This window comes from Fringilla coelebs, assembly GCF_963513975.1.
Source record: "Fringilla coelebs genome assembly, chromosome: 9".
Taxonomy (NCBI): domain Eukaryota; kingdom Metazoa; phylum Chordata; class Aves; order Passeriformes; family Fringillidae; genus Fringilla; species Fringilla coelebs.
The window spans coordinates 8,534,119-8,557,743 of record NC_140067.1 but is presented as its reverse complement, the minus strand read 5'-3'; the positions used below and the strand labels follow the sequence as shown (position 1 = coordinate 8,557,743).

At 41.3% G+C, this 23,625-nt stretch overlaps 1 protein-coding gene across 8 annotated transcripts; it reads right to left on the bottom strand.

Annotated features, from left to right (window-relative positions):
* Nucleotides 1–402: 402 nt before the first annotated feature.
* MKNK1 (MAPK interacting serine/threonine kinase 1) lies at nt 403–22,619 on the bottom strand (the record flags this gene model as incomplete). 8 transcript variants are annotated; one of them, XM_084211730.1, is made up of 14 exons in its annotated part: nt 403–2,225; nt 3,149–3,192; nt 3,784–3,948; nt 4,571–4,765; nt 5,536–5,631; nt 6,188–6,243; nt 9,227–9,331; nt 12,138–12,211; nt 13,635–13,714; nt 15,117–15,214; nt 15,896–15,994; nt 18,977–19,075; nt 21,558–21,669; nt 22,547–22,619. In XM_084211730.1, the coding sequence occupies 11 exons, from the start codon at nt 15,990–15,992 to the stop codon at nt 1,997–1,999; spliced, it is 1,239 nt and encodes a 412-aa protein (XP_084067856.1). In that variant the 3' UTR covers nt 403–1,996. The 8 variants fall into 8 exon arrangements, with proteins under 8 accessions (XP_084067856.1, XP_084067860.1, XP_084067858.1 ...); XM_084211734.1 differs by having other exon boundaries at nt 3,149–3,189; XM_084211732.1 differs by having other exon boundaries at nt 21,558–21,672; nt 22,547–22,569.
* Nucleotides 22,620–23,625: the final 1,006 nt, after the last annotated feature.

Genomic DNA, 23,625 nt, shown 5'->3' with positions numbered 1-23,625 from the left:
GCTCAGATTTCACTGAGGGCATGAGCTGCACAGAGCACTGGGGAGTGCTGCATCCCACGCCTCCAGGAAAACAGCCTTCCCCACCCAAGAGCCACAGACCTCCAAAGAAACTAAAAGACAACTCTGCAAGAGGCACTCAGAACTAGACTACACATGAGAGCAGAACAATTGGCTTAAGTTAACACCTCTTCCCTGCTTAGGGTGCTTTTCTCAGCTCCCAAAAGGAAATCTGAGACCACAGACTGATAAATAAAATTAATCAATAGAAGAGGGAGGTATGCCTAGTCCTCAGAGACTTCAACTGTCTTAAATCCAGCCTCACACAAAGAAGTAATTCTCTTTTCTATGTCACCAAAAATAAAGAGGGGAAAAAACCACAAAGAACTGCCAAATGTGTTAAATACATAACTTAGGGCATTTTAATTTAAAAAAGCAAAATACATTTCATCATTCATCGGCTGGCACGACGTATAAAAACTTTTAAATAACAGCTTTAATATTAGTCACAAAATACAACATGTTTTATAAAAATAGCTATATGCACTGATATTACTGATAATGTAAAACCACTCTGAATAGGCCATGCAAAGACATTCAGCTTTGACCTTTCAACTTCCAAGTGCTTGTTGCATCTGCTACTTTATTCCTTCTCAGTCTGCTTTGGGAGGGTTTTGTGCTGGCACTTGAGGGCCTCCTCCTTCCCCCCTGCACACAAAGCCCTGGAAAAAGGTTTCAAAAAGGGCTGACAAGTTAAGGTGCATCATGGGCATCTCAGTGCCCCATTTTCACAGCTTATGTTTCACAAAGTGCTCAACATCTGTGTCCTTCTCCACGGACCTCCCTTTGGTCACTTAAAATCTTCAGCTTTTCAGCCAAAACCCTTCCACATTATTCTTGGCTCTGTTGCACCACAGTATTGAAACTGAAAGCAAAAATCTAGACACCCAGCCTGAGAGTACTACAGGAGGCAGAATTCTGTGGCTGCAGCACCATTTTTGTACAGCTGTACCCTGCTTGTGGCATTTCTGAATTATTCACACACCAAAATTCACTGATGTCTGTCTGCTCACATTAGGAAGTCCAGACAGGACACATAAAAGGTCATGGAGAAATACAATTTTACAGAAAGGAAGGTTCAGCTGAGGATAGCATTAATATAATAAAGCCCCACATTAGTATTAAAAAGCCTAACAGTAACTATAAACTGTTCCATAAACAGTCCGTTACACTGAAGTTATCAGATTTAAGAATGTAACTGCTCCAAGGGGACATAATGGACATCAAACTCCAGAAAATTAAAAAAGAGATGGTATGGAGTACATTAGAGTTAAGGGCAAAGATATGTCAGATAAAAACCCCAGTTTTCACTCCACATGCTGACACACAAATTATCACAACATAAAAAAAGCTGCAGAGCTCTCTCCATCTCTAGAAATAAGAGCACCTCTACAGTCCCATCTCATTCCATTTAAGCCCAATGAATGTAATGGAGACAGAGATCCACCCGGTCATCACCTTCATTCCTGAGTCTACAGAAAGAGAGGAGGGAACTGTTGGTTGAGACCAGTCCCTACTGCTGGCAATAATAGCAGCACCTTCAAAATGTGCCACCAAGGAGAGCAGCCATCAGAAGGGAGAGGCTTGATGCTCTGCCTGGCAAAGTGTGGGTTTTTCCTGATGTATTCAAGTTTGCATTTTAAACTGTGCTCTTCTAAGAAGAAAATGAGGAAAGCTTAGTGATTTATCACCTCAGATAATAATACAGCATCAAACTCATCTTCTGCAGTTTAAAAAAAAAACCAGTTGAATTATCTTAATGCACTAAATCTGACAGGTAAAAAACATTCCCATAAAAATCTGTCCCCTTTAAGTTACAAGTCACATCACAAGAGCAGGCTCCTAATCAAAGTGTCGGAAGCAGAGCAGCTTTCATCAGCGCTGAAAATCCAAATAAGAACACAGACTCATCCTGCCCCCGCCACAGCGGCACAGAACTTCAGAAGGCTTTATGGGGAACCGGCTGGAAGTCGCTGGTTTTGGTGGCGTGTGCCATGGCCCTGCGCCGGGCCAGGCGGGATTTGGAGGGAGGGGACAGCTTCATGGAGCACACAGCGTGGGCGGCGCTCTCCTGCTCCGAGCTCAGCTCGCTCTCGTGCTGGGACAGCTGCCGGTTCAGGGCGATGGCCTCGGCAGCAAACAGGGTCAGGTCCTTTGTGCTGCTGTTCCTGGCCAGGGGAAGAAAAGGAGGAGCAGCTTCAATACAGGCATTTCGCCCACTTGCCCTCACAGAATCTATTTCCACGCGTGTTTATTTCTTTGATCAAATCATTGAGACAGCAGGCAAAATGACCAGTTAATATTTGCATTTATCCTCACTCAGAGGACCAGCAATGCATGAGAAAAGTACTCTGGGATTTTGGAAACAGCCACAGTTCTACTCCTCCTTCTGCCAAGGACTTCTGATTATGAACCCAGGAAGCCACCTGAGATGTCATCCTAAATTTCTACCTTTTCTCAAAGGATGGGCATATAGAACCATTCTGCTGCCCTTCTCCAGAGAACTGCAGTCCCACTACAACTGCACCTGTGGCTTCAGGAAATGGATTTCTGATGGGAGAACCACCTGAAATCACCAGCAGGAGACACAGAAGCAGATGTGTGACTCAGGCTCTCTGGCATACAGAATCTCCCATCAAATCACCTCCAATGAGGCTTGCCCTGCTCACAGTAAACGGATATTGGGAGTGCCACCAACTACAAGGAAAGTCAGATCCAAGTCTGTGTTTATGGTGATTATTCATTCACCCATCAGAAAGCAGTCTCTTTAGGTAACACATGCCTTTATGCCTTTTTCTCCCTCTCCTGGGCAGCAAGCTGACAAAACCATCATTATTTCCTGTCTAAGATGAACACTGCACTGCAGGAATTCCCTCTAATGCTTTTCCCACAAACAAGCAAGATTAGATCATAAAGAAAATTCAGAACTTTAATATTTCTGATGTTCTTAACAAAATTAGTGTGGCACATTTATGAAGCTCCATTCTCAGCCAGGGATGTTACCTCCTAATTTGTCAACTCCTCTCTCCCACCCATTCTTTCAGGAATGATTCTTGGCCAAGTTTACAGATGTTTAGAAAATAAACCCTACCTTTGAAGAACTTGAGGGGTGGGCAATCCCCTTTCAGGAGCCTGCTAGAAGAAGCATTGAAGAGAAGGTAGTTATATATTAGCAGCTGGGAACCAAGCTTCCCCAAGAGTGACAAAAAACAAGTGACTCCCCCAAATCTTTACAGATATTGCAAATAAACTAATTCACTGTGGGCAAAGCATATTTCATAATCTGTCTCTCCTCACAAGAAGATGTCACAGCTTGCAGGTATAAGACTACAGCTTTGGAAGCTCTCCAGAGGGTCTATTCCTTCTTTCCTGAACAGGGAACTGAAACATAAGAGGACACTGCTGTTCTTTTATAACCCTATTTACCAGCATTCTGCATTACTGTATTAGCACAATAATTTGTGTACTGCAGTACTTGCTATTCACAAGAAAGCCATTTAAAATGCACAAAGCAATAATTAAACAAAACAAAACAAACACTTAAAGGCTGACATACTCATCCAAATATTTACCATGCAGAAAAAATAAAGCCACTGTGTATCATTTAATTAATCATGATACAAGCACTGAAACACACAAGGACTCAAATAAAAGTTCAGAGACAGGGAACAGCTTATTTGTCACTCTGGAAGAAGAATAACTCTTTCTATAAAGGGGGATACATACTCCTTGAACCCATGAATGTTGCAAAACTTGAGCAGCACTAAGTCGTTCTTTGGCATCACAAACCAGAAGCTTTGAGATGAGATCTTTGGCCTCAGACGAAATATGTGACCAGTCCTTGTCAGGAAATTCATATTTGCCTTCCTGAATGCTCTCAAAAAGCTTGTTCTGGTAAAGGAAAAAATATTAAATTGAAGCACACTGCAACCAGAAGGTTTCTCAGGTGAGACTTCCCACTCATTTCTATCCACCTAATGTGGAGGGCAACAACTGAAACCATCCAATCTCCTTTTGCAGTCAATGGAGAGTGACAGGCAGCTCCACAGAGTGGCTCAATGCAGCCTAAGATGGACACAATACACCATCTGCTGAAAACACTTCCCCCCCACCCCTAAGAGGGCAGCTAAAATACTCCATTTTTGGAAAATAAATTCAGGCCCTGCATGGCAGCCCTCCCAGGGCTCAGCTTTTATCTGAGGAATTGCAGTGACTACCATAAACCAGATCAAGGATTACAGAACAAGGGAGGATTCCAGAGTGGGGAAGAGGGTGAGGAGAAGCTCTGAGATCCCACAGCAGGAGGAAGGAGAGGCAGTTGCCCAACCTTACTTTAGAAACTGGTATCATTCAGCTTCTCTACTGCCACCCTCACTTTGCAGTGACAGCTCATCCTCCCAGCCACCTGCCAGCATCAGGCACAGCTCTCTACTGCTGACACTGCAGCAAGTTCTACACCCATAGCTCAGGGGAGAACTCTGCACTCCCACACACCCAGGACATGCACACTCACCTGGCAAACTCTGCAGACTTCTCCTCTGTCCCAGCCACAGTCTGTGCCACAGTTGCCCACAAAAGGGGGGTAACCACTGAGCATGATGTACAGAATCACCCCCAGGCTCCACAGATCACACCTCTTGTCATAGAACGTGGCCTCCTCCATGAAGACTTCCACCACTTCGGGTGCCATGTATTCTGCAGAGCCACACTAAGAAACCAAATTCCATCAAGGTTTCAAAGTGAGGGTCACATCAAAACAAGACTCAGGTTTATAATTTTCCACTCTTTACATGAAGTGGCTTGGTTAAAAGTAGAAATTAGGCATCAGTGAATACTGAAGTTCCTATAGTTATTTAGCAGCACCACAAGCTGTTCCACATGGCTGTGACCCTTTAATCCAAGGTCAAAATATTAATTTACATCTTTCAGGTTTTTAAATCTTATCCATTAGTTATCAGACAAGTGTATCAGGGGAATAGATTTCTGTAAGACTTCTGCAACACTGTCAGATTTTTTTTTTCACAGTAAATGGCAAAAGCACAGTACTGTAGTTTTTCAAACTAATGTGTATTATAAAGCTACACACTGATTAGAGAGCTTGCATTCTCCTTAGCTCATAGGCTTGGCTACAGAACCAAAACATGGGGAAATGAACACAAAACTAAGGTTCAAAGTCTATCCATAAGCACACAAAAATGGGCACAAAAAGTTTCCCCATCTGACTGTGTAAGAGATAAGCAGGACCAATGTGTCGCGTGCTGGCCAACAGGAGAATTAACACTGAGCTCCTGTGCTGTTGTGTATTTGTCCTGTAACTGGGAAAGCAAGACAGTATTTACCACACATACACTTGCTTGAAATAAACTGCCCAGCACTGGGTGTAGTGGCAGTAAGCCCTTTGGAAGGTCTCCTCTGGAGATAAGAAAAACTGGTTTGTACTAGAACAAAGAAAGCACAAAGCCACAACAGGTCTCTCACCGGTGTTGTTAATTCAGGAGTAGTTATGGGAGTACATGCACTGTTGAGCTTCACCCCACTGCCAAGATCAAAGTCACATATTTTTACTGGTGATATCTAAAAAATATAAGAGGAAGACTGGGATTAATGCAAAATCTATGAATATGTATATATGTGAAGTAGAAAACCCCAGGACAGAACACAAATCCCTAGTGAGCCCCAGTCCCTCACAGCCACCTTCTACTCCCCACATTCACCTGTCCTGCCCCAGCTGAACCCACACCACGAGCACCTGATCCTGCTACATTATTCTTTTATTTGGTTAGGCAAGTGCCAGTACACATCAGGGCACTTTGAAAACTGGTCATATAATGTGACCAGCTGGCCTCTAAATGCTGCTTGTTCATCTGGGTACTGGTGCAGAACAGATGAAGCACTAGGGTGTCACTGCTGTCCCTCTATAAGACAGCTGGCTTTTTATCTCTTAGCCAGATGTTCACATTTCCACAGCTCAAAGAAGAATTTAGTCTCTTTTAAGCTACAGTTCTGTTAAATTTAGTTGAAGTTCACTAATGGATTTTAAAGTTTTCAAGAAGAGAAAAAACACAAGGACTGTTTTTGAGAACCAAGTTTAAAAAATTCAGTTTGGAAAGTTAAGAGACCAGAGCAGCACCTTTTCTGGAGATTCACACAGGATGTTTTCAGGCTTCAGGTCCCTGTGAGCAATACCTAAACAGAGTACAAATATTCATTAGAAAGCATACTCTGCTGTTTTATTCCTCATAGCTTCTCTTTTTTAGAAGGTGGCCTGGGAAATATTCTAGGTCTGAGCCTGCTACACACACCTGCCTCTCTTAAATATAATAATTTAATTGTAAAGTGCAACTGTTAAATGTCACTGTTTCCTCCTGCTATACCTTTTATCATCCTTAACTGTACAGGAGAGTATGTCAAGCAAGTAAGAACCTAACATCAGAACTTTTTGTTAGTCCAAATTAATTATGTTTGTTAAAACCAGCTTATTGAGATGACTGACCTGTAGGAAAGTTTAATGCTTTACACAGTTCAATGAAATTATTTTGGTGACTTTTTACAGTGAAGTTGTTCTTTCCAGGTGGATCAATTGCCTTGCTGAACTCCTACCAGCACAGACAGTACTTGAGGCACTCTCCTCTGAAAAAAAATCCCCCAGCTCCCAGATTAAAATATCCCTTTGAGGTACATACTCATTGCTGAAGCAAAAGAAAAATTAAAGTTTCAGTTAGAGATGCTGAAGAAGAGCTAAAGGAAAACAGCCAAAAGCCTTCTTCATTTGACTCTTATCAGAATAGGTAAACCTAACAGGGAAGCACAAAGTTATCTGTGCAATCCACATGCAAGGTGGTTCTCTGTCAAAGAAGTTCTTCAAATGCCTAAAAACACAATTTCTGGAAGTTCTTCATTTAATATGATCAAACTCAAATGGAAGGTAGAAAATGAGAGGCAAAAAAAAATCAAATCAAAAGAGCAACTTGGCTGTAATTTAACTGCAGTCTGGTCTTGATTTAAAAACTTACACTCCAAGAACACCTTATATTAATTACTTCAGAGTACAGGAAGGAAAATTCCACCAAACTCTAGGCAAGGGAGCTTTTCATGTCATTTCTTCAGCATACTCCACAAGATATGGCTTAAAATACAACAGCAGAGCCCCAAACTAAAGGAATCAGTGTCCACACTGACACAGTGCACATGGCTTTGGCACAAAAGATGGCACAATGAGCCCACTGAAGTGGCCTGTGCTGACATTTACAACAAGGCTGACCAAACCCCCAGCAGTTGGCTTGGCTCACAATGGGAAAGCCAACAGTGTCTTTTTGTATTATTGTGCGAATTCAAATGTCTGATTATGTAACATTTGATTTTGCTGTTGCACAGAGCACTGAGAAAACAACTGCTTTTAAACACCTCTCCAGTAGATTATTAGCAATAAAGCACACACATCCCAAGTGGGTGTAAGGCAGGATTATCATCCAGCTGAGTTTTAAACTACTCCTGTCAAAAGAATTAGTTGTCCTCATTCAAATTTTTTTAAAAGCATTTAGCTATAGGACTTCGCCATTAAGCTGTGCAATAAAACTGCTTTAATTTCCTGTTTACTTTAGTGTTCTGTACCCTACTTACTAATTATTTTAATGTCACACGGAAGAACCATAAAGAGAACAATAAAATGAAAAGGGGATGGAGCTGATTCTGCAAGCTATATCCCTGCTGTCCCAGTTCACAGCAAACAACAAGAAAGCAGATTGCTGCTCTACAGCTATTTTAATCAATCACCCTCCTCTTGTTTGGGAAAAGGGGAATTAAAACTAAAAGCTGAGAGAGAACTACAGAAAGGTATTAGCTCAGTTGATGTTAAACCTGTTGAGTGGGGTATCTGGACTTGCAGCTGTTAAGAAACCCACCACCGACTTGCACATTAAAAAAAATTTTTTCCATACATTCACCCTGTTTCTTACATGTCCCATATCTCAAAGTCAAAATCTACTAAACACAGGTATTCAAGAAGCACCCTCTCTGAAGGTTTAATGTTAATTACATAGACAGGCTGTGAAGATTACAAAAACCTCTTGATCCAAACTAAGTTTGGTTTCACATTCAAATAAACTTTTTGCAACAGTCACAACATGTGACAAGATCCGCATTCATCAGGCTTCCCCCTTTTACTACAAGCATTGCTACATTTTTATTTTTAATGGCTTCAACTTGTTGAGGTACCAGTGCTGTGATTCTAACTCAGCATATAAACAGTCCTGTGACTTGAAAGTATAGACAACTAAACATTTATAGATCCAGGGCAGTATAAGCAATTTAGGCAGCAAACTAAATCTGCTGAGATCTATCGGGCTAATCAGAATGGCAAAAAGGAAAGAAAAAATGTATCAAAATAAATAACCCATAAACAGTCTCCAATTACATGCCATTGTATTCAGAGCTAGTCACTGTATATGAAGCTGCAAGCCCAGACAATCACAACCTAGGAAAAACTTCAAAAGTATCCATCATATTCAGCACAAAAATATACTGGAATGACCATGATGCACAGAAATTTTTGAATTTAAACCAAAGTATTCCCAAGTCAAAAAAGCAGCAGAAAAACACTAATGTGATAAAAAATCTCTATGAACATAACTGCTTTAAATCTAAGCAAATTCCAAAGGAATTGAGGACACCTTCAAATAAAGACCATGGTTCACTTAGGCCTCTCAATTTCACAGTGAGAGTCTAGATGTGGGGAGCCAAAAGCTACTGCAAACCAACAGGTCTAGTGACCAGCAGAAATTCTGAGTAATTACTAAAAAGTAACTCTGTTAAGTTACTTTTTAGTAACTCATCTGAAATTTTAATTTCCTCATCTGAAAATTTTATTAGATCCCTTTTGAGTAACCTTTATATGGTGGCTTGTGTAATAGGAACAAATAGACTCAACCCTTATGTTAAGTCTCTCTGGATGATGAGTCAAGTTTTCTTCTTGGAAAGCCTGTACCATCTTAACACTCCCAATTACTGAAAATACTACAACATGAAAATACCATCATAGAGGAAAACAACTTAAGTCATCTGGCATTGCTGTAAATGGGAACACTAGCAAAAGCTGGCTACTTAGAGATAAATGTGCTTTATACAGTGAGTGTACAGTATTAACTAGTAAAGATGGAGGCAGCCCTCTCACCTTTTGTATGAAGAAAGTCCAGAGCAGAGGCAATGTCTCTCACCACTTTGCTTGCTTCTCGTTCATTGAAGTGCTTCCTCTTTTGAATATGGGCCAGGATTGAACCTGTCAAGGTAACAGGTGAAAGGGAAAACCTCAGTATGAATGCTGAACTAGTTCCAAGCATTATGAATCCATAATCTCATTTTCACATTTTATAGCAGCCTTTCACAGCAGAGAACTTCTGTGGAGCAAAGAGGGGAATGACCAAGAAGAAAAGGCACAACTGAGCAGCTTCATCACTTAAGTGTGCTAGAACATAATTTTCAAACAGTACAGCTTCTAGTTTAAGCACAGCATGAGAGGCAACCACTTTTTACTGCCCCAGGACATGACTGGCTTGTTTTCCACACACTGGGACAGTAGATTTGCCAGTAGTACCAGTAAAACTCAAACATCTGCTAAGGAGATCTATAAACACTTCAGCAAAACCCAACCTACCCCAGGTCATGGATGGTCATACTCAAATTCCCCTCATTTGCCATAACATCACCACTGAAACCCTGCACTGAAAGCCAAGGATGTGCCTCAACACCATCTAAGTAAAAACAGATTTGACCTTTAAATACACATCAAATTCACCACAGGCATCAAGGCAAGGCTTCTGCACTGACTTAAGGCAAAATTTGCCCAGGGATATAAAATCTGACAAAAGGCCTCTAAATTAAAACATACTGAAGGGCTGGTAGCTTGCAGGCAGAGCCTCACTGGTATCCCTTTAACAAAGACTAAAGGGAGGTTTGATTCCTCATTTTCATAAAGTGAATTCAATCATTCCTCTCAAAAGATTAAAAATGTCTTTAAAAAAACCCCATGTAGTTCACAGAGATCCCAGCTCCCTAAGCAGCCTTACTATTGCCTTCTATTTTCATACTCAGAGAGGTGTATCTGTAAAAGCAATCAGGCAAAGAAATTCAAGTAGTGACTGCCATTTGTTATCAGCCCCAGTACACTCAACATTTTCTGTCTCAGGTGACTTCACTTTTATGCTTTAGTTCTAAATGTGGAAGGAAATCTTTTACTGGGCAATTCCTACTCTAATACCATCAATGCTACTGCCACTCCTCCACAGTGAGCATTCAGAGAGGGAAGAGGACATTCAAAAGGAAGAGAGATATGCACAGCCAAGCTGTGTTAGCTGGGTGAAGGAAGGCCACTTTGGACCAGGCTGTCAGATTTCAAACACAGACATTTTCCCTAGCCAAAACCAACACCACCTAGTTTGCTACAGATATCTTGAGTGCACAAAGTTCAAAGGGATTTCCTGGTGTAGTTGTTCTTTGCATCTTTAGAAAGCAGTGGAAGTTCTTCAATGACTCCAGCCCTGTGGAAAAGACCCCACACTTTTCCAGGAAACAACACTGAGCCACCTAAAGTGCTCATTTTATTCAGCAGGTTTATCTGAAATTACCTTCTGAATAGAGTTGGTGTTCAAACTCTCAGATAAGAATTATATCAATAGCAATAAAAACACACTTTACTGACTTTATATTCAGCCCACGTAGAGAGTTCTCATGAAGAAAGAATAGCAGGGCGCTAGTTGTTCCTGCCTCTCCAGTACTCAGAGAGAAAGCATCCTACAGCACATCTCAAAATGCATTTCAGAGGAGAAAAAAAAAGGAAAAAACTCTTAAATCATACAAGTTCAATCTAATCAGCTCAATTTTAACTCACTCAATTATAAAACACTGTCAGACAAGGATACTAAAGGGACTCTGTGTATCATAGTGAACTGAAAACAGATAAAACAGGAGCAGAGCTCCTTCAGTTACCACAGTTACTGGAAGGCAAAGTTAAAATGGAAAGCCCAAATTATGCTCCAACACTGTAAGAGCAGCCTCTGAGACTGGAGTTACTGAAGTAAGACTTGCATTGAAGATCAATGTTCTCATTCTTGCCAGCCTTGCTACTCACATCAGAATCTGTAGTGCATCAGATCTGACACTAATTCTCATTCTTTGTATTCAAACCACATACCTAACCCTTTAAATACTGATATTTTAAGAGAAGACTAGCCTCAGCCCTAGCTGAACTTGTAAAATCAGGAGCTACAAGGGGAGTAGCATTATTATCCTCTCAGCAGCCACGCAGGTACACTGACAACCACAGACTCACAAAGAAGAGGATTAACTAATGGAAGAATGTGGAGATGAAAAAAAAGACAAATTCAGAAAAATCTCAAAAAGCCCCATTACAGCTAATTTGTCAGAGACATCTGTGCATTAAGAAAAAGTGTTATGGGAAAATACAATAAAAAGATGCAGAATTTTGTGAAAAGTTAAACAAAAGCTTTTACTCAAGAAATATACACATCCCTCTCTTTCAAAAATAGTTCTGCATCTATGCAGAAAGAATTTTTATTTCTCACACATACAGTTTGCTCCTGGAAACCTTCTTGACAAGAGACAATAGATGATGTTCTCTGGGCAGCAGGATACTCCAGAAGCTCAGTTCTCCTTTGAAGGGTTGGCCACACTAACTCCTGGTTTTGCACAGCCATGCAATTAGCATGTACTGTAATTATACTCCATGCAGACAAATGTGAGAAAGCCCATGAAGTGCTTGCTGCAGCTTTCTCATTCCCCAGGTGAGTGGGAAGTGCTGGAGCTCAGCGACCACTCAGGCTCATTTGATGGGCTCTGAAACACCCACAAGCACAACTGGTTCTCTATAACAGCAACCCCAGGCACAGGCAAGATGATTTTCAAACCAGGGTTCCTGGCAATGAAGTCAATCCTACATCAAAGGAAAATTCTGCCAGAGTACACAGATGCTGCACTAAATTCTCAAGCTTTTAAAGTTAAGTTCTTCAATTACTATTTTACAACAGAGTAATGATTCAATGAGCAAAGGCACAGTTTCTGCACAGTACCTCCTCGCAGCTTCTCAAAGACCAGGTAGTATCTTGTGTCATCTTCAAAAAATTCTATTAACTCCAAAATGTTCCTTTAAAATATGAAACAAAAAAGGGGATAAAAGAAACAAGCATGGAGCGTACACACAGCAATGAAGAGTTTCAGCCCAGAGTGGATAACTAGGAAGTGCCAGAAGTAACCAAAAATACAAGTTCTAGTTAATCAAGTTGCTTTGGTTGCCTGTGGCATTAAAACCACATTTCCAACTCCCACTGAAATTTAAGCATGGGAAAGAGGCCAAACACCACACTCAGACAAGATTGTGAGAGCTCTGCTACTGCTCAATTGACAGGAAGATAACTGGTAGTAGGTTGTATTTAATAATTTAAAACACTGCAATTGTGCTGAAGGCAGAAATAAAGAAAAAATAATTAAACTGGCGTTCTTTCTCTCTGGAAATCACAAAGCAAAACACAGAGGGCTCAAAGGAGACAGGCATCTGTCAACAAGATATTAAATCCAGCTCCGTAGTTGCCATTTTTAGACCAACTCCTGTTTAGCTCATGTAAATTCTTTGCAGCACAAATACCCCAGGTTGCTTTGAGAATGTCAAATGTGTAAGTCATAATTTTTTACATTTAATGGTACACTCAACCCCCAAAATTCTGCATGTGCTCATGTGAGCTTGATTTCTTCATCAGTTGTGCACTGGATGACTATTTATTCTTCACCTCACAAAAGAGGAAACTCGTGGTCTGCTACTCTACAGCACAACATAAGCCCATGAGTTGGGTAAACAAGTTGGTTTTGAAATTATTTCTGTATGTTATATTAGGCATTTGTTTGAAAAATTCAATATAAGCTGCACAATTGTAATATATATATACCATCTGTTGTATATACATTCTAGATTAACAGAGTAGCTAAAAGTAGCTTCAGAATGCCACAAACCCATCACAAAGTTCCCAGTGCCTGCACAGCTTTCCTTCCTCTTCAGTCATGAGTAGCAGCTTTACAGTTGCCTCATCATGTGGCTACATGAAGTCAGCACACATCCAAATGAGAACTATGCTAGCTTTTTGCTGATCTAAGAGTCCCAGTGCAAAAGCAGGAAGGCTGACACAAGGAGGAGGACAAACCACAAATCAGGGAAAGGAATGGTGAGGTTTCCTCTCCACAGCAGCTGGTATCATGTCAGTTTTTGCTGATGGTGAAATCACAGGGGAGAGTGTCAAAATGTTAATTTCTCACCTGGACAAAAGCCATGCATCATTGAAGCACAATCAAGCTACATTGACCTGGCTGATAATTGAGTTATGTAAGTATTAATCTGTAAATAGTTCCCCTAAATTTCACAGGTAAAGAAGGGGAAATTCTTAATCTGAGTAAGTCAAGTCTAAATTTCAAAGTGGTTTTAAGGAGACTGCTCCAAAGCTTCTAATCTTGTCACATATAAAAATTTGAAAACAAATAATCAAGACACTTTAAATAAACAAACACAAGACCATACTTACTTGTTACCCTGGCACTGGTACAGAGTTTCTATCTCACGAAAAACCCGACTCCGACTATGCCCAGCATTTTTTTCAATGATCTGTGAAAAAGAGTTTTAAGAACCCATATTTGAAAAATTACTGTAGGAACTATGCATATAGCTCTGGAATTAGGTAACTGTTGCAAGGTTTGAATCTAGGGCATGCCCACTGGAGAACAACACTCCACCTTTGTTTGTTTTTTCAATTTTTCATCTGGCATTTGTTTACAGAGCAGAGTCAGCAGAGCTCTGGAAGGCATTCAGAGGACAAGAGAAATTAAGGCAGGAAGAGAAAAAAGGAACTAAATCCACACATTACACAGCCAGTGACCAGTTACCAGAAGCTTTTTCTTGCATAATTTTAACTTTGCAGTGTGCAGAACAGGATATCCTCTTGAGTTCTACCAGGAATAGATTTGAGTCACATCAGACACTGAACAGTTAAAAAGAACAGATTTGGCATTAGAGGCATTTAAGCAACAAGACCCAAATTCAACACAAAATTAAAGTTCATAGTGCAAACCTTATGGAGACCCAATAATAGAACCCAAAGAAAACATACATTCAATCTCAGAGCCATCAGAAGTCACCTTCCTTCACACCATCCTCAGTTGAAAGAGGACAAGAGGCTGAGCCTGAATTATTGCTGCATAAACTGGAAGCTCATGACATTACCAAGACATCACCACCACCTGTATCCAGGACTGGTTTCTTATTTCTGCAGCCTGAGCTCTCTGGTGCAGAACAGGCAACGATTCACTGGTACTACACAGGTCTCTGCATCTGATCACATCAAATTCCTAAAGCAGAGCTTTGTTTATTTCAACCTTTAAACCTCAAAAATTTTACAAAGTACAGAAAAAAATCCAGCATCTATAGAACTACGTTTCCAAAGGGGCTTAAAATTTTGTGCCTATTTTTGAATAGAATCAAACATAAAGCTTCCATATTTCTGTTATTTGTGTTTGTAATCAAATGGGGGACTCAGGACAACAACAAATTTGTAAATGAGCCCAGCTTTTCAGTGATATTACAGAAAGAATTAGCCTCTCTCAAAAAATAAAGACAGCTTTACATGAACCATTGGCAGCACCTGATGCTCTCTGAACAGCACCCAAAAGCTTGCACTATTTGGGAGGCCATGCTGTATAATGACTCAGCCTCTTCTTTCCTAAGAAAGGTAGACTACATCTAAAGCTGGGCATGAGAGGAAAGCCTGCCCTGAGATCCAATCATAGTGATTTACTGTTTGTGATTTCTACCTGCAGCTGATAAACCAGTTCACTCTGGAGGCACAACACTTAGGATGACAGGTTTTTCTCAACAGTTATAAAACAAGCTCATTTCAAGCATCCAAAATTTCCTAGAAGGATTTGCTATTACCCACTCTATTGCAGGTCTTCCCTGAGAGGGAGAAGACACATCACAGACAGAAGTGATGCTGCTTTCACTCTCTACTTACTTTGACTGCATATTCTTTCCCAGTTTGGAGACTGACAGCACCCTGAACTTTAGCATATGCTCCCTCACCAAGCAGCTCAGCAGTCAGCTTGTACAAGTCTGCCAAAGAAATCAGAAGAAAAGACACACCCATCAAAGTGAATTTTAAAAGTGAAGGTTATTTTAATGAATAACATCAAGACAAGCTCTTTATCTGATAAGTTTCCCTCAAATTTATGTAGTATTAAAGCAGACATGCCAGTCTTAACTACACTTCCTTTTTCACCTCCCTCTTTCAAGTTCCAGAAAAATTAAGAAGTAAACTTTATTACAGCATCAAAATTGCTGAGATATAAAACATTTCTAGTGTGAACAAATGTGCAATCTCTAGGATCTCAGCCACTATACTTGCCTTCATGTAAAACTCAGAAACCTTTTTTCAGGTGGAAGACAATGAATTCTTTCATCAGAAAATGCCTACCATACATAATCTATTTGCAGAGATGGTTTTAAGTATAACAAACTTGAACATTTAAACCTAGAATGGTACTACCATTTTTATTTGAAATGTACCTTCCACTGGTACTTGCCCACTAAGAAGTTTTATACTGCTCAGTTTTCTCACTGAACTATATTTTACTTACAAAATTTCACAGCATTTGTGCACACATCTATTCAATCAAAACCTTTTGAGATCAGCACTGTTCCTACCAAAAAAATTCAATGTTTAGCTAAGAAAACAGAAAAACAGCTAAAGCAAAGCAGACTGTAGCAATTAAAAGTTCTTGAATTGTCACCAACCTTCAAACTTCCCAGGGACCTGATCTGTGGCTCTGGTTCTTTTCTTCTTTTTCCTTTTCCCACTGTCTGCTATGGGGACAGGCTGGCTGCTGACCATCTCTGTGTGGCAGAACATAGAGGTGACTTTAACAATCATTACTTCAGGATAAAATGCACATGCTCTTGTGTGCTTATGTTTTTATCTATCCAAAAGTTTCTCTGCTTTTCTTCATCACAGGATGCCACCTCTTTTTCAAATATCAGAGGAAACCTAAAAAGGCAATTCAGGTGCCAATTAATAGTTTGGGGGGGTTGATAAATAAATGTAAAAACAGGAGGGAACAATAATGCATCTATTCTGAATCCTTATCTCACAGCACAGTAAGGCAAAGCACAGAAATAACCCACAACAGAACACGTGCCCTGATATCAGACAGCACTTGCAGCTCTCACAAGGGCACTCCTCTGAGCTATTCTGCTGTTTTACAAAGACATTTTTTTCAAATCAGCTCAAGGAAATGAGCCTCCAAAACAGCAGGAAGGTGTGGGGAAGTTTCAAATCACTCAGTGAAACAAAGCAACCGCAGGAGTTAAAGTATCACAAGAGCAATCTAGGTCAGTTGATGCTGCCAAAAGGCCGTAAAGAAAACCATCTCTCACAGAACCATAATGTACCTTTCTAAACCACAGATAAGTGGGTAATTTATGCTCCAAAGCAAGAAGTGTTTATGGCATTCAGATTTTTTTTCCTACATTACTAGCTGCAGATCCTACAACAGCTTAGTCAGAGGTAACAATTCACTGATGCAAGATAGTATGGCAGAAAAAACCGCCTGCACATTGTTATTGAAGGCCTAAATAAAAACATGGCCATATTTGTACAGCTAACCTATCTCCAAAAAGTTACATGATTTCACACTGAGGTTCTAGGCAGGAGTACTTCACACCAGTCACATCCAGCTAAGTTTGCCTCAACAGTTTAAAATCTCAGCTGAAAGTGTTCAAGGCAGTAGCAAAGTACACCTAAGACATTTTACAACCATGAGGAATTCTGACTAAATTCACTTTTAGTCATCTTGTACTACAGAAAAAGCTAAATCAATAGAAAGAGTGTAATTATGAGAACACTGGTAATGAAAGAGCAAGTCCCAAAAACTTCTGTCAATTCTCTTTTAACAGAGATTGCGTGAGCAGTTTTTCTGCCTTTCACTCTTTCTAAAGTACTCAAAACATGGGAGAAGCTCCAAGGCAGAAAACATTCCACATTAATCTAGCAATACATGAAGTACTTTTTCTTTGCTCCATTATATTTTTCTTGCTCTTCTCTGTCAGTAATAGCTACTGTGAGTGTCACTTAGAACCCACATGTCTGAAAATTCAGGATAAATGTTATTTTGAAAGTCCTTTCTCCTTAACAACTTAGTGAAACACTTCAACATACATCACTAAAAGCCTCAAAACAATAGTAAATCCTCATTTTCAAGTCTTAGGCAGAATGTGTTCAGAAATCATCATGATGGATGCTCTATGTGACTCCTTAAATACAGTAATATAAAGCACATTTTACCAGCTTCTGAACACCTTCCTTTTAACTCAAACTGACACACATACAGTTTCAAATTTTAACATAAAAAGAAGGTGAGCCTTTGGCAGCAAATTCCAGCTCTCCTTTTTCAATTCAACCTGCATCAGGAGTTTTTCAGAACTGGGACTAAAATGACACATGTGAAGCTGCTCAGAGATAGGGCTGCTCTGCTTCAAGGTGATTCTTGATTTCCACAAGGTGTCAAACAAGTAACTTTAATGACCTGACCTTCTACAAGCCATAGCTAGACAGATTCTATTCCATTTGAAATATCACAGCTTCAGAGCTTGAAACTAAAAATCTAGCTTTGACTAAAAATCAGCAAAAACTCAAGAATGTGAATCCCGTCTCTCAGGACAGCTGACAGCTCCACAACCAGCTCTTGCACTCTACCAGCAGGCTCTGATATTTACAGTCAGCTGTTTATTAAGTCACTACATTATTTCAATTCCCTTTAGTCTGACTCTATTCCTAAATTACAGAGAATTGCTTCCCTGAAAACAGGAAGTTCACTAGTTACGTATACAGAAACCAAATTGCTGAAAAGTTGACATTTTTAACCTATAGTCTTAACTAAATTTGCCATCATACTAAAGCATGAAATGTTAGTTGTATTAGATTCTTATTTCTGGTCTGCTATTTCACATCACTGTGAAGCTCACTTCTGTCAACACAGCTCATCCTTTAAAGGTATCACAGCTTCACTCCCATTACTCATTTGTTATAATGAGCCAGTACTTAAGTAACAGCAGGTACTAGAAGAAAATGCCTTTTGTCCAGCCAAACACTTTAGAGATTTTTCAAGCTTTCAAGCAATGCTTTTTTTTTCCTGCAACTGTGCAAACAAGAGAGTTTCTGGAGACACTGAAGGACAGCATGCCTTCATCCAAGCAATGCTGAGGTGTTCTGCATACTGCAGGAGTGCTGTGTCAGCTCACCCTGCCAGACAGAGCTCAGGGACTGGACAGACTGCTCTGGAGGGAAATGACCCGTGAACACATCAGGTCCAAGGTGAGTGTCTTCAAATTCTGATCACAGTCAGGTTAGGATTATTACTCAGAGGGTAATGTTACCAGGAAAATCCACAGTGTAAGTAAAATGAGAGCAAGTTTCTGTCTTAGCTGCAGTTTTGTTGAAGTGCTTGAATGTTATTACCATCATCATAACTCAGCGTTGAGGCAATATTTAACACACACACTATTCAGAGCCTTTGTGGGAAGGCTGTTACAGCCTTTCTCTTTTGCTGTAAAGAAAACTTGCAAACAAAGCCAAGAGAAGAAGAAAGGGAACAATTACCACAAGTTTCACTTCATTCAGACTTTAAGTCATCTTTCACCTTGCTTCATAACACTCCATATATGAACATGCCAAAATCCACTACCCAGACCTAATTCCCTTCTCATTCTAATCTGCTTCCCAAAGGAAGGAAGAGGATATTTGGAAAAGAAGCACATGTGTGCAACAGGAAGCACGTGGGAACACAGAAGAGGTGCCTTTTTCTATTTAGAAGAAAATACCTTGTTTGTGCGTTGTTTGAACTCAGTGGAAGAAAACAGAGTCCAGGTACCACCACCTGCTCCAAAACTGGGTCCTGCTTCAGCCAAGTTATTCTGGAGCTGAAAAGAAACATCATCACATTACCACTCAGAAATCATGAAAATGTTTTTTTGTTTTTCCACACATTTAGGTAGTGCCCAGAGCCTAAAGACATTGCAAGGACCTGTTTTACTGGGCTTCATGTGAACACACAGCAAAAGCACACCCCTACAATTTCACTGGAACAAAATGAAAACAGACTTCAGTCCAGTTTTCCTCTCAGCTCAGTGTCTCACATTGTTCCTGGACCCTTCCTCCTCCATCAACACCGATTCCTGTAGATGTGGCTCATAATGAAACTGGACACACTCAGCAGGTGCTGATTCTGCAAAAACCATCAAGTTGCAGGAAGCTCAGAACAACCCAAGCTGCCTTTATAAAACAGCTACATAGTGATTAATTGTGTTTGTAATGTTACACACCAAGAGATACAATTTGAAGAGGAAAAATGTGCAGTGATGTATGATAGTCCTGTGTCAAATCAAATTATTTTATACTTGTTCTGTATTAAGTACATTAATTTCAAATTGTAAGAAGTGAATACTCCTACTTGATTTTTGCACTAGTTTTCCACAATTCATTCTTAGCTGCCAGAGTTTCCTTCTCAATCCACCTACAGTACAACTTCTAGTTTCATTTAATCTGAGTTATCCATGAAGGGAGAGGAGCTTAAAAACATTCCATCATCTTCTCAATAATATACAAGAGTATTAACGTTTTCAAATGAACACCCAAAAGTTCACAGGAAACCCAAGCAATCCAATTTCATGAAAGAGCAAGTCTGACAAAAATTATTGATCCAGCCTTATCACAGCATTACTGTAACAACCCACAGTGTCACAGCTGACACCACCTGCCTGAAACCCTTCATACTGGGGAAAAGGTTACAGCAACCTTTCTCTTTACGTCCCTGCTTCCCCCTGACATTCCCTCTGTCACACTTCCAGAAGATCAGTGTCACATCATCTCCTGCTTGAGCAATTTGCAGAGCAACTCTTTGGTATTTTCAGCTAACACTTCCCTTGCAAACAGAGGGGTTTTCTGAGGTTCCCAGTCAAACCCTCCAGCAATGGGTGGATCTCACTTTTCAGGATAGCACATCAAGTTATTTCAGATAGATTCCTCCCATCCCAATTTCTTACTTCACCAGGATTACTGCTGGGGAAGCAGGGAGAACCTTAATGGAGAGGAGAGCCCACAGCTCTCCTTTCCCTCTCGTGTTGGGGGAACAGCATATTTTGACACACATGCTGCAGACATGAGACTTCCTGAAATCAGCCTGTGTTTCCTCAGGCACACATGCATTTCTTTAAAAGCAGCAGTTATCATTCAGAATGGCAGCAAAAGAACTGTTATCATCCACACTGGAAAGACAAAGGCAAACAAGAGAAGTGTCCTGATCCAGCTAAGATGTAACAAGTCAGGAGAACAACTTAGACTGAGGGTGGCTTAAAAACACTGTAATTTTTTTAATTTCTTGTTCAAGGACAATGTGCCTCCAAGGCAGCCACACGGATGGGAGGATATAATAGGGTGTATTTCACAGGGCTAACAAATAACTGTGAATGGCGAGCTCTGTTGGGAACAACATGGCACACACGCTGGTTATTGCACTAAAGAACATCCTCTGTCCTTCCACAGCCAGCAGAACAGGCAAACAGAGTATTTGCTGCTACTGACCACTGGCAGATAGCTCATGTTTAAGACTTGCCACCACAGGGCAAGTAAGTAAGAACTTAGCAGCAAAGTTATCACACATATTCAAAATTAGAAAACTCCTAGCAATAGTGTGTTGACTCAATTACTTAAAGGCCCTCCAACCCTGAGAGCACTTTTAAATTAAGGAGATATCCAATGTAAGTAGGTTCTGAGGGCCTCTTACTAAACAGCAAGCTGTTTACTCTCTTCTACATCTGATGGCATGAACAACTCTCAGAAGACTGTCTCTGCATCACCAAGTAGCTCTTCTAATCCCCCTCAGCTCCCTTGCTAGTGTAAACCAAAGAGAAAAACTTCTTAGAAGACAACTTTCCTTTTCATACAGATACAAGATAAACATTTCCTGCTCTTGCTCCACACCCACAAATGATCAATCAGATAATCACATTTGTCACTAGAAAAAAAAAGCCACACAACATACACCTACATCAGCAAGCAGCCTTGTTTGGAGAAACTAATCTAACTTAATGTTTTTCTAAACCTTGAAGCAAGACTGATTTTTTTTTTTATTTGCCCTTTTCTGTGCTTTCAACTCTAAAATTAAGTCAATAAACTCCACTGCATTGTCACATTTGATGTCACATAAGATTTGTACCAGTGTTCCAACATTTGTTACCAGGAAGGTACTTAAAGGAGACAGGACATTCCTCACAGCAGTAAATACTTTTTTTGAAAGCATTACAGACTACTAGTACCATGAAATAATGTCATAGAAGCATTTTGGTTGAAAAAGACCTTTAAAAAACCAAGAAAGTTTCAAATGAACATGGCACCCCACTTTACCTGGAAGGCTGCCAATACAAAACACCTTTAGAAATGAAGTGAAAGAGGTTCAGCTCTGCAGGAGTGTTTTGCCTTGCTTCCATCCAGCACCTGGGAGGCATGAAGAGGAGCTCTGCTTCAGAAAAAAAAAAAAAAAAAAAAAAAAAGGCAAACAATAGTTCTTTGAAGTTATCAGAATATACACCAATCTTCCCAAGCCCAATTGTGAGTCATAACATGGGATGATAGAGGATTTTAGAAGAGGTCAGCTTGTAAATAGCACAAAAAAAAAAAAAAAAAAAAAGAAAGAAAAAAAAAAGGCAGCAGCTTATTTCCCAACAAATCTGACACTTCAAAGACAAGTGCCAGTGGTGTCAGGGAATGGGCTGATTTTTTTGGCTATCACAAGTCCTGCTGATGCCAGCAGCCGAGCTGCCACCCAGGGCTGTCCCGCTGCTCCTCTTGCCTCAGAAGGTCACCCTGCTCGAGCTAATGTCACAAAGTATACACTAGGCAGATTTTCAGAGCTCCTCGGGGCTCACAGCTCTCATCTTATGCCAGAGGAAAAACACAGGAACGAAAAGATTTCTCGTGATCACAACTAGAAGTTGGTCCGTTGGCTTTTGCCTGTTTTCCCACTCCAGCAACGTCAACAGAAAGCAGCTGCAGTAGGAGAGTACACGCTTACCACTCTTTATTGCAAAACGCACTAGATATGAAACACAGCACTTCAAACCTTCGGGGAACAGATTTCCATCTCCAGACACGAGGAAACTCCCGCATTCCTTGGGGAGGGCCCCCGGACCCAGAGCTGCCGGCCGGAGGGCTGAGGCACCTTCCAGCCGGGGGCTGCCGCCGCTCCCGCTGTCCGAGCGCTCAGCCCGCCACACGGCGGACGAGCCTCAGGAGCTCCCGCGGGCACGGCCCGATCCCCTGGGGACTGCCCTCCCTGGCCTCCCCTCACTGGCCGAGCCGGGAAGCGCCGTGACCGCAGCCCCCCCCGCCCTCACCTCCATGGCGGCCGCGGGTCCCTCCTCGACGGGGCGGCACCGCCCGCCCCCGCCCCGTGCCCGAGGAGCGGCGGGAGCGCGCCTGCGCGCGGCACCGCCCCCTCCGCGCCCCCTCACGGGAGCGCGCCAGGCGGGGCCGCGGCTCCTCTGAGGGGACGGAGCAGGGACCAGCGACGGGGCAGAGCAATGGGGCACAGCGGGGAGCGGGCCCTGCTCCCCAGGCTGGGCTGGCTGCTTGCCGCCCTCTGCTTCCCCCATGGCCGATATCACAGCATCACTTCGGCTGGAGAACCGAAGATCGCCGAGTCCGGTCTGTGAGCGAGCACCGCTGTGCCAGGGGTGCCGCGTCCCGTCTTTCCTTAAACACCTCACTGTCTGGCCTTAAACACCTTCAGGCAGGACAGACTAAGAAGGGAAAGGAAGAGTAAAGTGACAACAGCCAAGAGCTTGGATAAAGCTTGCGAGGCACAGCATGGAAACCCTGCTGTTGGACGAAGAGTCCGAAGGACTCCGAGAAGGTGGTGCTGAAAACCTCCTCAGCAGCAGCGCTGCGTCCCACCCTCACTGCCCCCGTCCCTTCTGGGATAATCAAAGTTCTTCTGCGTTTTTTCTACTCTTCCTTGCATAATTTGGATGCAGCCTATTTTCTCCAGCTAATTCCTTACCTCTCCACAGCTGATTACCAGTGAAACATATGTTCCCTTTGTGTCAAATGCAGCTACAGAAGAGAGGCAGCGGTGTAAGATCAGTGGAGGAAAGACAAACATGCCACTCAAATACTTTAAAAAATATTTTTTAACAACTACGATTGAATCAAGCTTTTAATCTGTCAGTTTTGTCCCTTTTTAGGTTGTTATTATTGCCAGAAAATAGATTTGATTGGAAAAACAATCAGATTTTCTTCTCAGCAGAGACACAAGGCACCTGCTTTGTACAATAGCTCCAAGAGAAAAAATAATAGCAGAAGCCTTACTTTGGAGTTTCCAGATGTGTCCAGTCTTTCAGTTTTACAAAGAAAAGTTCTGATTTACTTTGCAGGAAGTAAAAAGCACAGAAAGTAAAAGTTTAAAAGGCTCAGG